We start from the raw sequence: 12437 nt of genomic DNA on the forward strand, positions 1-12437 counted from the left end.
CAACATTACCAAAATTAATAACTTAGAAAGTCCCTTTATCCACATACTCACCACAACTCTCTACCCCAGAGAGAATTCATAGTAATATTCTGTGTCTATTCTCACATGTCTTTCCTAGGTGTATAATATATGTGTTATTAAATAAGAGTACATTGTACATACTGCTTTGCGACTGACTTTACTCGCTTAACGTCTTTGATGTCCGTATCAACGTAGGTAGTTCCTTCTCATCTCCGACAGCTATGGAGCGAGAGAAAACGATGCATTTGTGGCTGGCTGTGCACCCAGCCACAAGCTCCCGCAGCGTGCAGATGCGACTGGAGGAATCCCTTTGGCTCACCCACGTCCTGCCAACCCCTGACCCTCTCCAAGTCCTGACCCAAAAGGGCACCAGGAGAGTGAGTCCAAGGATGCTGTTAGTGCACACCAGGGGCCAGGCCTTCCTGAATGCAGGCACGACTGGGCTGGGCAGAGGATACACATTCACACAGCAGTTACCCCTGAGGCTCCCAGAAACATCAGTAACTGCGACCCCCTGAGGTGGAGCTCTTCTTTGGAGTGTGGCCACCTGGTCATGCACAGCCCACTTGCAGCAGGAAGGACATCTTACTGAGGATGATCAGGTCAAGCTAACCTACTGTAAAATGTCCATTGGAAGCCATTCATCCCACTTCACCTCTCCCACTTCAAAGCCTACCTTCCCTCGCTCAGATGTTTACCCTTGGAGCGATTAAGTCATTCATCTTTTCTATGCTCTCCTTAGCTGCTCTTTTTCTCTTTTTAGCTGACAAAAGGGCAGATATGATTTAGGCCAAACGTCAATATGTCAGACATTAAATATCCATTCCCATGCAGCGCGTGGTATGCATGACCACCTCCTCTATTGTAACAAATGGCATGTTAATTAACTTGTGCTCAGAACTTACCCAGAACTGCGCCGTACAGAGCACGCAGAGCAGAACGCTTAGAGCGGTCCGCTCAGTTGGGGCCTTTGTCTAAGAGGCTGCAAAGGTGCAGACTCCACAACACAAGTGAATTTTCTGCAGAACAGAGCTACCAGCTTCCTCAGCAAGAAAACAGGAGACGTGATTATGCGAAGTAGCCCTTTCGCATCTGGACAGGCTATGTACTCTCTGTGGCATCAGACAGCAGGCCGCGGTGCTGGGGCAGGGGCAGAGGCAGAAGCCCCGTGCCGCCAGGACTGCCGTGGGGACGCTGCGCCAGCCCGAAGCCCTCCAAGCACCGGACCTTCCGAAGGCGGTGTCCAGGCCTTTGACGGTTAAACGGCGAGTGGTCCAAACCTGCGTGGCTAAAGCAGAGAACGGCCGAGGGTCAGACCGGGGCAGCAGGCGCAGGAGGCCACATCCTCCGCTTTCCACTCCTCGGCGATCACAGAGCCCGCGTGGCGCGTGCCGGCCTGGGGCTCAAGAGCAGTTCCCTGGGCCCCAAACAGGTCAAAAGGACCCTTTCTGAAATCCTGTTTTGGAAACTAAAACCTCCCGGTCGTGCTGCTTACGGCTGCTTCACCCTCTTTCTTTCAGATACCATCGTTCTCATCGCCTCCATAGCGGTAGTTTCTGCCAAAACTCAGGGTAACATCTTCGCCACGTCGGCGCTGCGCAGCCTGCGCTTCCTGCAGATCCTGCGCATGGTGCGCATGGACAGGCGCGGCGGCACCTGGAAGCTGCTGGGCTCCGTGGTCTACGCGCACAGCAAGGTGGGGGGGCCCTCGCCCAGGTGCGGGCAGGGTGTTCTTAACTTCTTCCCTTGCTGCCATGATATTTACTAAACCCATCGAAAGCAAACTTAATCTTTTCAGTAATTGGTTAAAGCAATGTGGGACACAAGGTGTAGTGGATTATGTGAAAGTCATCATAAATATCCAAGCAGTAGTCAAACACATGGAATCATGCTTGTATTTTTTTTTTCCTTTTTCAAAGATTTTTCACCTCTAAAAATCTCTCATTCCTTTTATATCTAGGAATTAATCACAGCTTGGTACATAGGATTTTTGGTTCTGATTTTTTCGTCTTTCCTTGTCTACCTGGTGGAAAAGGACGCCAACAAGGAATTCTCCACCTACGCGGACGCACTCTGGTGGGGCACGGTGAGTGTGAGCGCCTGCTTGTGTTTATTGGATGCTGTGAGATGTTTCCTTTGAATGTAGTGTAGGGATTCCCATGGGTGGTCCCAATAAAACGATGAACTTCCAAAAGGGAGGTAAGTGAAAATATACAGCGCTTATAATTATCTAAAGAGTTTCCCCTGTTAAGTCCAACAAAGTTAAGTTCTCTAACAAATCATCAGTAGTATTTCTTGCATGCTACACTGTTGCCACAATAAAGACAAGTAATTTTTTAACCGTGATTAAAATGTTCATGGGCTTGTTCATTTTAACTGTGGAGCACAGCTTTAAAGTACAAATGGTTGCATTGTTTGGCCACTTGTCAAAAAGTTTATCTGAGGTTTAAAAAAAAAAAAGAAAAAAAGGTGTACTAGCTGAATGAAAGAAAAGTAAAATTATGGTACAAAAAGGGAAAAAGAGAAGAGTGGTAACCATCTCTGAGATCAGAGACTATAGATCCTGAATTTCAAAACTTCCCACTCATAAAACTCTTTTTCCTTTATATTGCTGTTAAAGGATAGTTTTCCAAACAAATAAAAGTAAAATCACAACTCTCATACAGGTAGAAAATAAACATGTCCTCAAGATTTTATTTAAACTTTTAAGTATTCAAATGAATGTGCAAACAGAGGCACACCTGGCTTCTTCCACAGTGAAAGAGGAAAGTCAGAGGAACCCGCACCAGACAGAATGTACTTACATGTCCGTAAACAAGAATTATTTTGCATTGCTGCTACAACTTATGTAGTCCTAAAATAGCTCAAAGGCCTGAAAGGTGCAGAGCCCGCCCCATAAAAGCAGGAACTGAGAACCTGGAAGAGTGTACTCTAAACAACACATAGTTTTCCATCAAAGCAAAAATTGTCTTTACAGTGTAAAGAATCTATAAAACAGTCGATGAAACGTGTACCCTATTAAGAATGTCATAGGATAAAGGAGTGCTTTATGCAATGTGTAAACTACATTTTTTAAAATTCTATTCCTTAAGACATTCCAAAAGGGTGAAAATACAAGAGCAGTTATAGTTGTTTGAAGACTTTCCCTGTCTCTTTGGTCCAACAAATTTGTTCTCTTCTAAATCATCGGCAATAATTCTTGAGTGCTAGATTGTCGCCACAATAAAAATCTGTCATCTTCTTAAACTGTGATTAAAACATTGGTAAGTTTGTTTGCCAGTTTGCTTTGTGGAGCACAGATTTTTAAGTTCCCAGTTGTTGCATTGTTCTGCTATGTGTCAGAAGCTCCTCAGCGAGAACTAGATCTCTTGTCAAGGACGTGGATAACTCGGCAGGGCCTGTAGTAAGCAGAACTTGGTATGTTTGTGGGTTGCATAGCAGCAGTAATATGAATAAAAATCAAAAATATATTCATCTGAAGATTAAGATTTTTTTCCCTTAAATTATCAGAGTTAAATGTCTCCAAGATTATGCCGCTGATAACAAAGCATTCTGTTGGTTTAACAATTTGGTTTCCAACTGCTTCCCCTACCCCACAAACAATAATGGCCACTTTGAAAGGAGGAAAGTGGAAAACCCAGAAGAGAGCAGTCATCTGACATTCTTAAAACACTTCTTATGTGTAGAGAACAAATGAATATCTATGACTCGCGGTGGGATAAACTGTGTAAACTGAGCAAACAGGAGGCTTTTCTAGCCAGCAAGGGGAAGACAACTGATTATCCCAGGCTTCAAAGCAGCGATTTGAATTGGAAGTTTAGATTTTGCGCCTCTGTGATAATTCTAACGTGCGTGAGTGACGGGACACTCAGAAGCCCCTTCTCTGAGGTGCATCTGTTGGTGAGTCCACCTGGCAGCTCTCTGGCCTTCTGGCCTTCCGTCTTCCTTTCTCCTTCCTACTAATCAGAATCGCTGCACTGTGTGTTGAACAGTGTGTGGGAAGCTCTGAATGCGCCTCTCACTTAGTCACCAGCTTGTTTCTTTTGCCAGAACAACCCATGTAGCAGGTTTCCAAAGGTTCATCTCTGTTCGTTTCAGGGAAAAGCAACGTCTATTCATTGATTTCATTCCAGTAGTGCTATTTGACTGAAGTTTAACCTGTACTTAACAGGATCTTTGAATGGCCTAATTATGTCTCTTTAAAGAAAAAAAAAATTTAGCCTTGAATACAAGAGTAAAAATTTTCTAAGGTGTTGAGCTTCTAGGAATAAAAAAGGCCTTGTTGGTCCACAGTGGGTTTGTTGATATTAACTGACTCATTCATGAAATCGTCTGAAGCCACAAAAAGCAAACAAGAGAACTTATTAGTTCTATTCCTTATAAGAACATACTAGGTCTCCAGTGTGAAGTAAAACAAATTTAAAATACTGACTGTACCTTTTATTATATGTTAATGAAGACCTTAATGAAATCTATTTCTGGTTACTTTTTAGTTAAAATTGTCCATGTTTGAAGTGAGAGAGTGGCATGGACATAAATACACTACCAAATGTAAACTAGATAGCTAGTGGGAAGCAGGTGCATCGCACAGGGAGATCAGCTTGGTGCTTTGTGACCGCCTGGAGGCATGGGATAGGGAGGATGGGAGGGAGGGAGACGCAAGAGGGAAGAGATATGAGGATATATGTATTTGTATAACTGATTCACCTTGTTATAAAGCAGAAACTATCACACCATTGCCAACAACTATACTCCAATAAAGATGTAAAAAAAATAGAAATAAAGATAAAATTGTCCATGTTGCATGTAATGGACACTTTGCTAACTAAGGAAGTATCCAGAATACATAGGGAAATGAAAGCATCCTGCACTGGAGTGTTTCTTAGTGCTAGGCTTTGGTGAAAAAAACAAAAAAAAAAGGAAATCCTCATTTCTTAAAAAAAAAAAAAATGCCCGAAGTATCGACATTAAAATGCCATTTGTAGGCTGTGGATCCAGTGTCCCAGTGAATTCTAAATATTAAATACGAAAGCCCTTCCATTAAGAAGGTGCTGAGGGCTGTACCCAAACCAGCTGCAGGAGGAACACGTAGTGCCATCAGCAGAGCCAGTAAAAACACGGAGAACTTTGATACCTGAAAACAGTTCCATACTAGCGAACAACAGTACTCAGCCCACTGAGTAAGTGGGATAATCGATACAAAGGGCTGGTCCTAAGCGCATGGCAGGTACCCAACCACAGATGCAGCTGCCGTGGATGGTGAGGTGGGAGAACCGCTACAGCCAAGGAGCACAGAGCGGTACCTTCCTGGCACACCCACGGCTTAAGCACAGAAGGGGCGTGGGAACTGGGGTTTCGATGAAAAGATGTTCTGGCTTCTGAAGGAGCAACTGAAGAGGCGTTGATGACAGTGGACGTACCGGGGGAGAGGAGAGGCTGAGGCCTCAGCTGCGGCTCTGGGACAAGAGGACCTTCTGGTTGCTGGGCGGAGTTCCATTTAATGTTATTTCCTATTATTATTATCCTCCTTTCCAGTTGCTTTAGGTTTATTCTGAAGTAATTTAAAAACAGGTTTTCCCGCAGTTATGTTTTATTATGATCTCCTTCTTTCCTGTTATTATTTTCTTCCTTTTGATTGGCTGAAACAACTTAAGATCCCATCCTCCTGAAGTAATTTTTCCTGGTAATGACCTATTCTTGAAGGCCAGCTTGTCCTCTTCCTATTTACCACTATGCCCGTGACGAAGACAGTGTTACGGGTTTTTTTAAAGACGCAAACAACAGCAGATGGTATAAATCTGCTCTTGAGAAAGCATCTGAAAAGTACAGCCTCCACCTGAGACCTGTGCCTGAGATGATTCCTTCAGACATGTAGAGGATTTGATGTCGGCCAGAGTTAGTCCCAGAATTCATGCTAAAAACCAGACAATCTTTCTCCAAGCATTAGTATAGGAGGCTCTGCATTCAACAGGTTGTACAGCCCAAATATATGCCATGAGTTTCATCCCCCTGCAAAGTCTAAGAATAGGAAATGGTGCACATTTGTGGAAAGAGCTAAGATACCCTTGTCATTGATAACATCTGTTACCCTTCCGAGAATCAACCCTCCTCCCATCAGGTTCACCGGGACAAAATGTTTTCTTCCACCTCCTATAAGCTGTTGCTTTCTGACTTATCTGAGTCGGATAATTAACTGTATCTGCTGGTACAGTTAGTTAAAGTTGTGTTTCTTACCAATGCATTACCTGATGGTATCCAAGCCTTACTTTACTTCTAACCATTCAAGATTATTAACGACCAAGTGAAAACTGAGACACACATACCCCAGCCATTACCCCCCAAAACAGCCGAGTGGTTAATAACCTCTCCAAGTGCCACGCCTACCTTAAGGGCATTTATGGGCTATACTGGTTATAAGTCTCTGTGGGGAACTCTTTCCTAAGATGTCTGTTCCTTGAAAATTGTCACCGCACATGCGACTCTGGACACTTTTGCTCAGTATTTCTCCATAAGCACTGAGCACGTGCTGTATTGAAAAAAAATGTATTATAGTCAGGAGACCAGGATTCCAGCCCCATTGTTAGTGGAGGTGTGATATTAAGCAATTATTTATTATCTCTGTAAAACTGAGAAAAGAATAGTACCCAAACACAAAGTTGCTGTGTGTATTAAATGAGATTAGGCCATGTAGATGTACTTTATCAAGCACTAGACAGATGTTAGTCACCACTATTACTACATATTTGACCACAGTCCTGGAAGACCAGGATGGAATGCTAATGCCCTGAGCTCCCTGCCACAGCAGAGCCCAAATTTTATGATGCCACCAACACAGGAGTTTCTGATGTTTGGAGATCAAAAATCTTTCTGATGTACTAGTTCAAGGTGACCAAATTTCAAAATTGACTGTGCAGATTCTGTGACTACCCACTATCTGAAACCGTATGCTCAGGAAGTGGCCCAAAGAGAAGAGAAGGGAAGAAAAGAGACTCGGAAGACGAGAAAAAGAGCAAAGAGGAGGGAAGGGGAAGGGGAGGGGGGAAGGAGATTGTTGACAACTGTCAACATGAATCTTCTTCCCTTAAAGGACCCCCTTAGGAACCTTCATGCACTGTTGGTGGGAAGGTAAATTGGTGAAGCCACTATGGAAACCAGTATAGAGGTTCCTGAAAAACATTGAGACTGGGCTTCCCTGGTGGCGCAGTGGTTGAGAGCCCACCTGCCGATGCAGGGGACACGGGTTCGTGCCCCGGTCCGGGAAGATCCTACATGCTGAGGAGCGGCTGGGCCTGTGAGCCATGGCCACTGAGCCTGTGCGTCCGGAGCCTGTGCTCCGCAACGGGAGAGACCACAACAGTGAGAGGCCCACGTACCACAAAAAAAAACACAAAAAACTACTCTGAGCACTGAGCCACAAGGAGAACAGCTCAGATGTGTGATCGGAATGGAAAGCAGACGGAGAAGTGCAAAGTTATTGCTGTGACCAAACCGTGACATTTCTCCTTCCCTTTATTATTATTAATAAACTACTGGAAAGGATTAAGCTATCTTAATTAAGATTAATCTTAATTAAGATTAAGCAGAACAGGTATAATAGATTAAAATCTTTCCCACGTATTTAAAATTAGGAACCTGTAATAAAATGGAGCCAGGAATGCTGCTTCTGCAATCTCAAGGAATTCCTTTGAGAATCCTCTACCCATACTGCTGGTGGCATCTGATTCACTTGGCTGCTGGATTCTACTGCCAGTTCCCTCTCACAGCCTCACAGCCTGGGCCTTTCCTGTTCCAGGCCCTTTGCTCCGCACAGGTGACCCTCCTTTGTCCTTCACTGTTGACGGGAACTGGCCTGAGCTTTCCAGCCCTGCCCTTCTCTCACACGGCCAAGGCCAACCCTCCACCATGTCCTTCACCCTATGTCCCTCCTCCTCGGGTACCCCCCCATCATAAAGCTGCCACCCTCCCCTCCTCAGCCTCGGCCTCTCTGCAGACAGGCACAAGCACATCCTAGAAAGCACCCACTCACATCAGAGATTTCCAGGAGTTCTGGCCCCATGTTTCTCACTCTGTCGCCAATGTTCTGGAAAGAATTCTTTATTTGTTTACTAAATATTTATTGAGTTCCTCTTACTCTGGAGGCAGACATCACGCTGGATGTTAGAGAGACAACAAAGAGTAAAGACACGGTCCCTCCTTCTAGTAGAGGAAATAAGGACCCCTCCCCAGAGGAAAGTAGAGCAGTAGTACACTACCCCTCATGATAAGTGCTGACAGGAAACGAGCAGGACAGAGAGAGACCAGAGGCCGCCTGTGGACAGTGGCCAGGGGAGGCCTCTCTGAGGACAGAGTGTTTTGGATAACACCTGAAGGATGAGAAGGAGCCCCGCGAAGACTGGGGGCTGAGGGAGCAGAGTGTGCAAAGGCCCTGTGGCAGGATAGCCTGGCCCATCGGAGGAGCTGAAAGGGCACTGTAGTTAAAGTGCAGTGCGCAGGGGGGGACCAGGGGGACCTCGGAGACTTGGGCAGAGACCAGCTCACGAGGTCCGTAGCTAGGAGCTTAGAATTTATTCTGAATTTGGTGAATAGCCATTGCAGGGTTTTTAGAGAGGAGTAAGAAAATAATAGCCCTTGCAGGTGTGCAGAGAAGGAACTGAGAGAGGCCAGAGCAAAAGTAGAAAGAGCAACTGAGAGACGGCGGCTCGTGATGCACAGGAGCCAGGACAGGAGCAGCCTCAGGGTGCACGGTGACGAGTGTGCAGGCAGGTGTGGTGTATACACAACGGTGCTACTCAGCCACGAAAACGAGGAAACCCTGTCATCCGTGACCATGTGCGTGGACCTTGAGCGCTAAGTGAAACAAGGCAGACAAAGACAGACACTGTGTGATCTCACTTATATGTGGAAGCTTACCAAAAAAAAACCACGGAAAGAGATGATATTTGTGGCTACGAGAGGGGCGGGGAGTGGAGGAAGGTGGTCGAAAGGCACCAACTTCTAGTTATAAGATAAACCAGTACCAGGGATGTTAGTACCACATGGTGACTGTAGTTGACATTCCCATGTGATATACAGGAAAGCTCAGAGAGTAAAGCCTAAAAGTTCTCATCACTCTTTTCTTTCTCTGCATCTCTATGAGATGATGGATGTTCACCAACCCTGCTGTGGTCATCATTTCACAGTACGTGTTAATCACACCGTCATGTCGTACACCTTAAACAGTGATGTATGTCAACCATTCCTTAATAAAACTGGAATAATTATCGTCTAAGAAAAAAAAGAGGCTGCTCTAGCAGCCCAGTCTTCAGTGGTGGCCGTGATGACAGAGAGAAGGCAGTGGGATTGGGGAGGTCAAAGCAGCGGAACCTGCTGAGGTATTCAGAGAGACACCTGTGGGGAGGGAGAGGCAGCAGTGCCCCAAGGCTTCTGATTGAGCAGCACGGTGGTCAGTGGGGCTCTCGACCAGGAGGGGGTGTCATCGAGGGAGCGGCGGGTTTAGGATGATACAATTTCCGTTTTAAACATGTTCAGTTTATTTTTTTATTTGTTTCACATCCTTTAATTCACAACACCTGCTTTTATTTTATTTTACTTTATTTATTTTTTTGGCCATGCAGCATGCGGGATCCTAGTTCCCCGACCAGGGATCCAACCCGCGCCCCCTGCAGCAGAAGCGTGGAGTCTTAACTGCTGGACCACCAGGGAAGTCCCTAGACATGTTCAATTTAAATGACTGTGCAGCATCCCAACAGAATACCCGCTGCAGATGTGTGAATCCAGACCTCAGAAGAGTGGTCTGGCCTGGAGGTAGAAACTCAGTGTGTTCAGCATAAAAATGGTATTTATACCCATGAGAGTGTTTCACGTCACTGGGGAAGAGAGAGAAAGGAGGGGAGAGGGGGAAAGGAAAGTTACAGAAGAATAGAATTTTTATTTTTTTATATAGTTATTTCATTTACTTATTTTTGGCTGCGTTGGGTCTTTGTTGCGGTGCGCGGGCTTCTCATTGCAGTGGCTTCTCGTTGCGGAGCACGGGCTCTAGGTTCACGGGCTGCAGTACTCGCAGCACGCGGGCTTCAGTAGTTGTGGCACACGGGCTCAGTAGTTATGGCTCGCGGGCTCAGTAGTTGTGGCTCGCAGGCTCCAGAGCACAGGCTCAGTAGTTGCGGCGCACAGGCTTAGTTGCTCCGCAGCAGGTGGGATCTTCCCGGACCAGAGCTTGAACCCGTGTCTCCTGCATCGGCAGGCGGATTCTCAACCACTGCACCACCAGGGAAGTCTCGAGAAGAACAGAATTTTTAAAAGAGAAAAAGACCCAGAAGCAAAGCTTAAGAATCCAGTATTTGGAGGTGGTCTGGGGTAGCAGGAGCCACGTAAAAGGAGCTGCCAAAGATGTAAAAGGGAGAAGCACAGAAGCGAGGAGAGAGGAGAGGGTCTAGGGAGCGGTGGCCAGCTGAGCCGAGCGCTTCTGGAGGAGCTCCATCACAGAGCGCCTCTTCTTCCACCATTTCTGCCTCTCAACTAATTGGCCCTCCTTTAGAGCCCGGGGAGGACAGCCTGCCCCAAACTGCTGCTGTTAGAAATCAACAGTGACTCCTGTCTCTGTGTCCACATCTTTTCTCAGTCCTCATTCTCCTTGTTCTCCCTGAGCCTGTGGCATCAGGGCTCACCTGGTCCTCTGTGAAACTCTCTTCATTGAGTTTCCATTTCTGTAACCCATTCCCAGTCCTCCTACTTTTGAAAAACTGTATTCTCCTCTGACTTTCCTTTCCCCTCCATCCCTTACATGTCTGTCTCCTGAGGAAGTGCCCTTGGCCCCTCCTTTGCACCCTTTGCAACCTCATTTCTTCACAGAGCTTAGAGTCACTCGGCGCCCTATTCCAAAACCCAGATTTCATGCCAACCTCAATCTCTCTCAAGACTCAAGCTCTCCTTCTTAATTCGTTGCTCAGACATTTCTAGATCAGCGTCATACTGATAGTTTAAAAACCCTCATTTGAAAGCCACTCGTCTTCTTTGCTCCAAACCCTCCTCTTTCTCATTATCATATTTCTATTTATGGGGCAATCATCTTCCCAGCTGAAACTTTCCAGTCATGTAGATTTCGTCTTCGCCTTCCTCTCAGACACGCTTCTAGTGAACTTCCTCAGCTCATCTCTTTACTCTCCACCCCGTATTGTCCCACTCCCGCTGTTCCGGTTCAGTTGCCCCATCATTCTGCCAGATCAGGCAGAACCTCGTCGGTCCTGGAGCGGAGCCAGGGTTTTGTTCTAAGGCACATGGGCAGCCCCTGGAGCACTTGACCATTGGGGAGACACGACCCAGGGATCATTTTTCAAAGACACTCCCTGGTCCAGCTTCAGCATAGCTGGTTAGCCTCCTCTTCAGACCCACCGTGCTCCGGCCCAACTGAACACACGTTCCAGAACCCACGCTGTTTATTTCACTGCTGTGCAGCTGGTCACCTGTTTCCCCTCCCTAGATCACTCTATCATTTCTGCCTCTCAAAATATGACCCCTCCTTCAAAGCCTGGGTATGATGACATCTTCCCAACAAAGCTGCTTCAATACCCCCAAGCTGGTAATAATCTCTTCTTCGAATTTGAGCAGCAAATTATTTTGTGCATTCATCATAATACCTGTCTTGCCCTATTTTGCGTTTTAATGATTAGTGTGTGACATATCTCCCCTCTTATGCCATAAATATCTCAGGACAGGAACTATGTACCTCTCATTTTTGTTCCACTACAAATCAAAACACATACCTTGCACACACCAGACCTTCAGGAAATGCCCGCCAAAGAAATAAATGGACAGCCTGAATTAACATAAACTATTGTTTTGTGTACTGATCCAGTCCCAAATCCATAGTGCTGTCGTTTCTGTATCATTGATGGTTATCCACTTACTATATAATATAGCCTTTCTTTGAATGCACTTAGAAAAGATGGAAAACTGTGTTATAAGGGAGGAACAAGTATGTAGGCTATTCCCTTCCTTAAACAACGAGAAGTTCTGTTATGCGTCATGGAAAATTAAAGCACAGTAATAAAATGCACCAACCAGACTGGTTGAATGATGATCAGTGGAAACGTTGCTTTGCCTCCTGTTCATGGGTCCTGACTTTCCTCTCAAGTACTTAAGCTGCACGTCCTATTTATTTTGTTTTTAGATAACATTGACCACAATCGGCTATGGAGACAAAACCCCCCTGACCTGGCTGGGAAGGCTGCTCTCTGCGGGCTTTGCACTCCTGGGCATTTCTTTCTTTGCACTTCCTGCTGTGAGTATCTTTGCAAAACTTAAGCACTTTCAGTTGGATCTTGGAGGTTTATTAGCACGAGCTTTCACAAAACCGTATGCCCTAGAACATAGCTCTATCGTTTACTAATATCATTTTTCTGATGTAATGTTGACTT

General features: G+C 45.7%; 1 protein-coding gene across 2 annotated transcripts in view; it reads left to right on the top strand.

Annotated features, from left to right (window-relative positions):
* Positions 1-12437, top strand: part of KCNQ5 (potassium voltage-gated channel subfamily Q member 5) — a 581715-nt gene that overhangs the window by 472064 nt on the left and 97214 nt on the right. The window contains exons 4-6 of one of the 2 annotated variants that reach the window (XM_019929283.3): positions 1542-1717; positions 1982-2107; positions 12191-12301. In XM_019929283.3, coding sequence (XP_019784842.1) covers positions 1542-1717; positions 1982-2107; positions 12191-12301 — 413 coding nt within the window. The remainder of the gene's footprint in view (positions 1-1541; positions 1718-1981; positions 2108-12190; positions 12302-12437) is intronic. The other variant, XM_033867446.2, reaches the window with a different exon arrangement.

This window comes from Tursiops truncatus, chromosome 12 (genome assembly GCF_011762595.2).
Source record: "Tursiops truncatus isolate mTurTru1 chromosome 12, mTurTru1.mat.Y, whole genome shotgun sequence".
NCBI lineage: Eukaryota > Metazoa > Chordata > Mammalia > Artiodactyla > Delphinidae > Tursiops > Tursiops truncatus.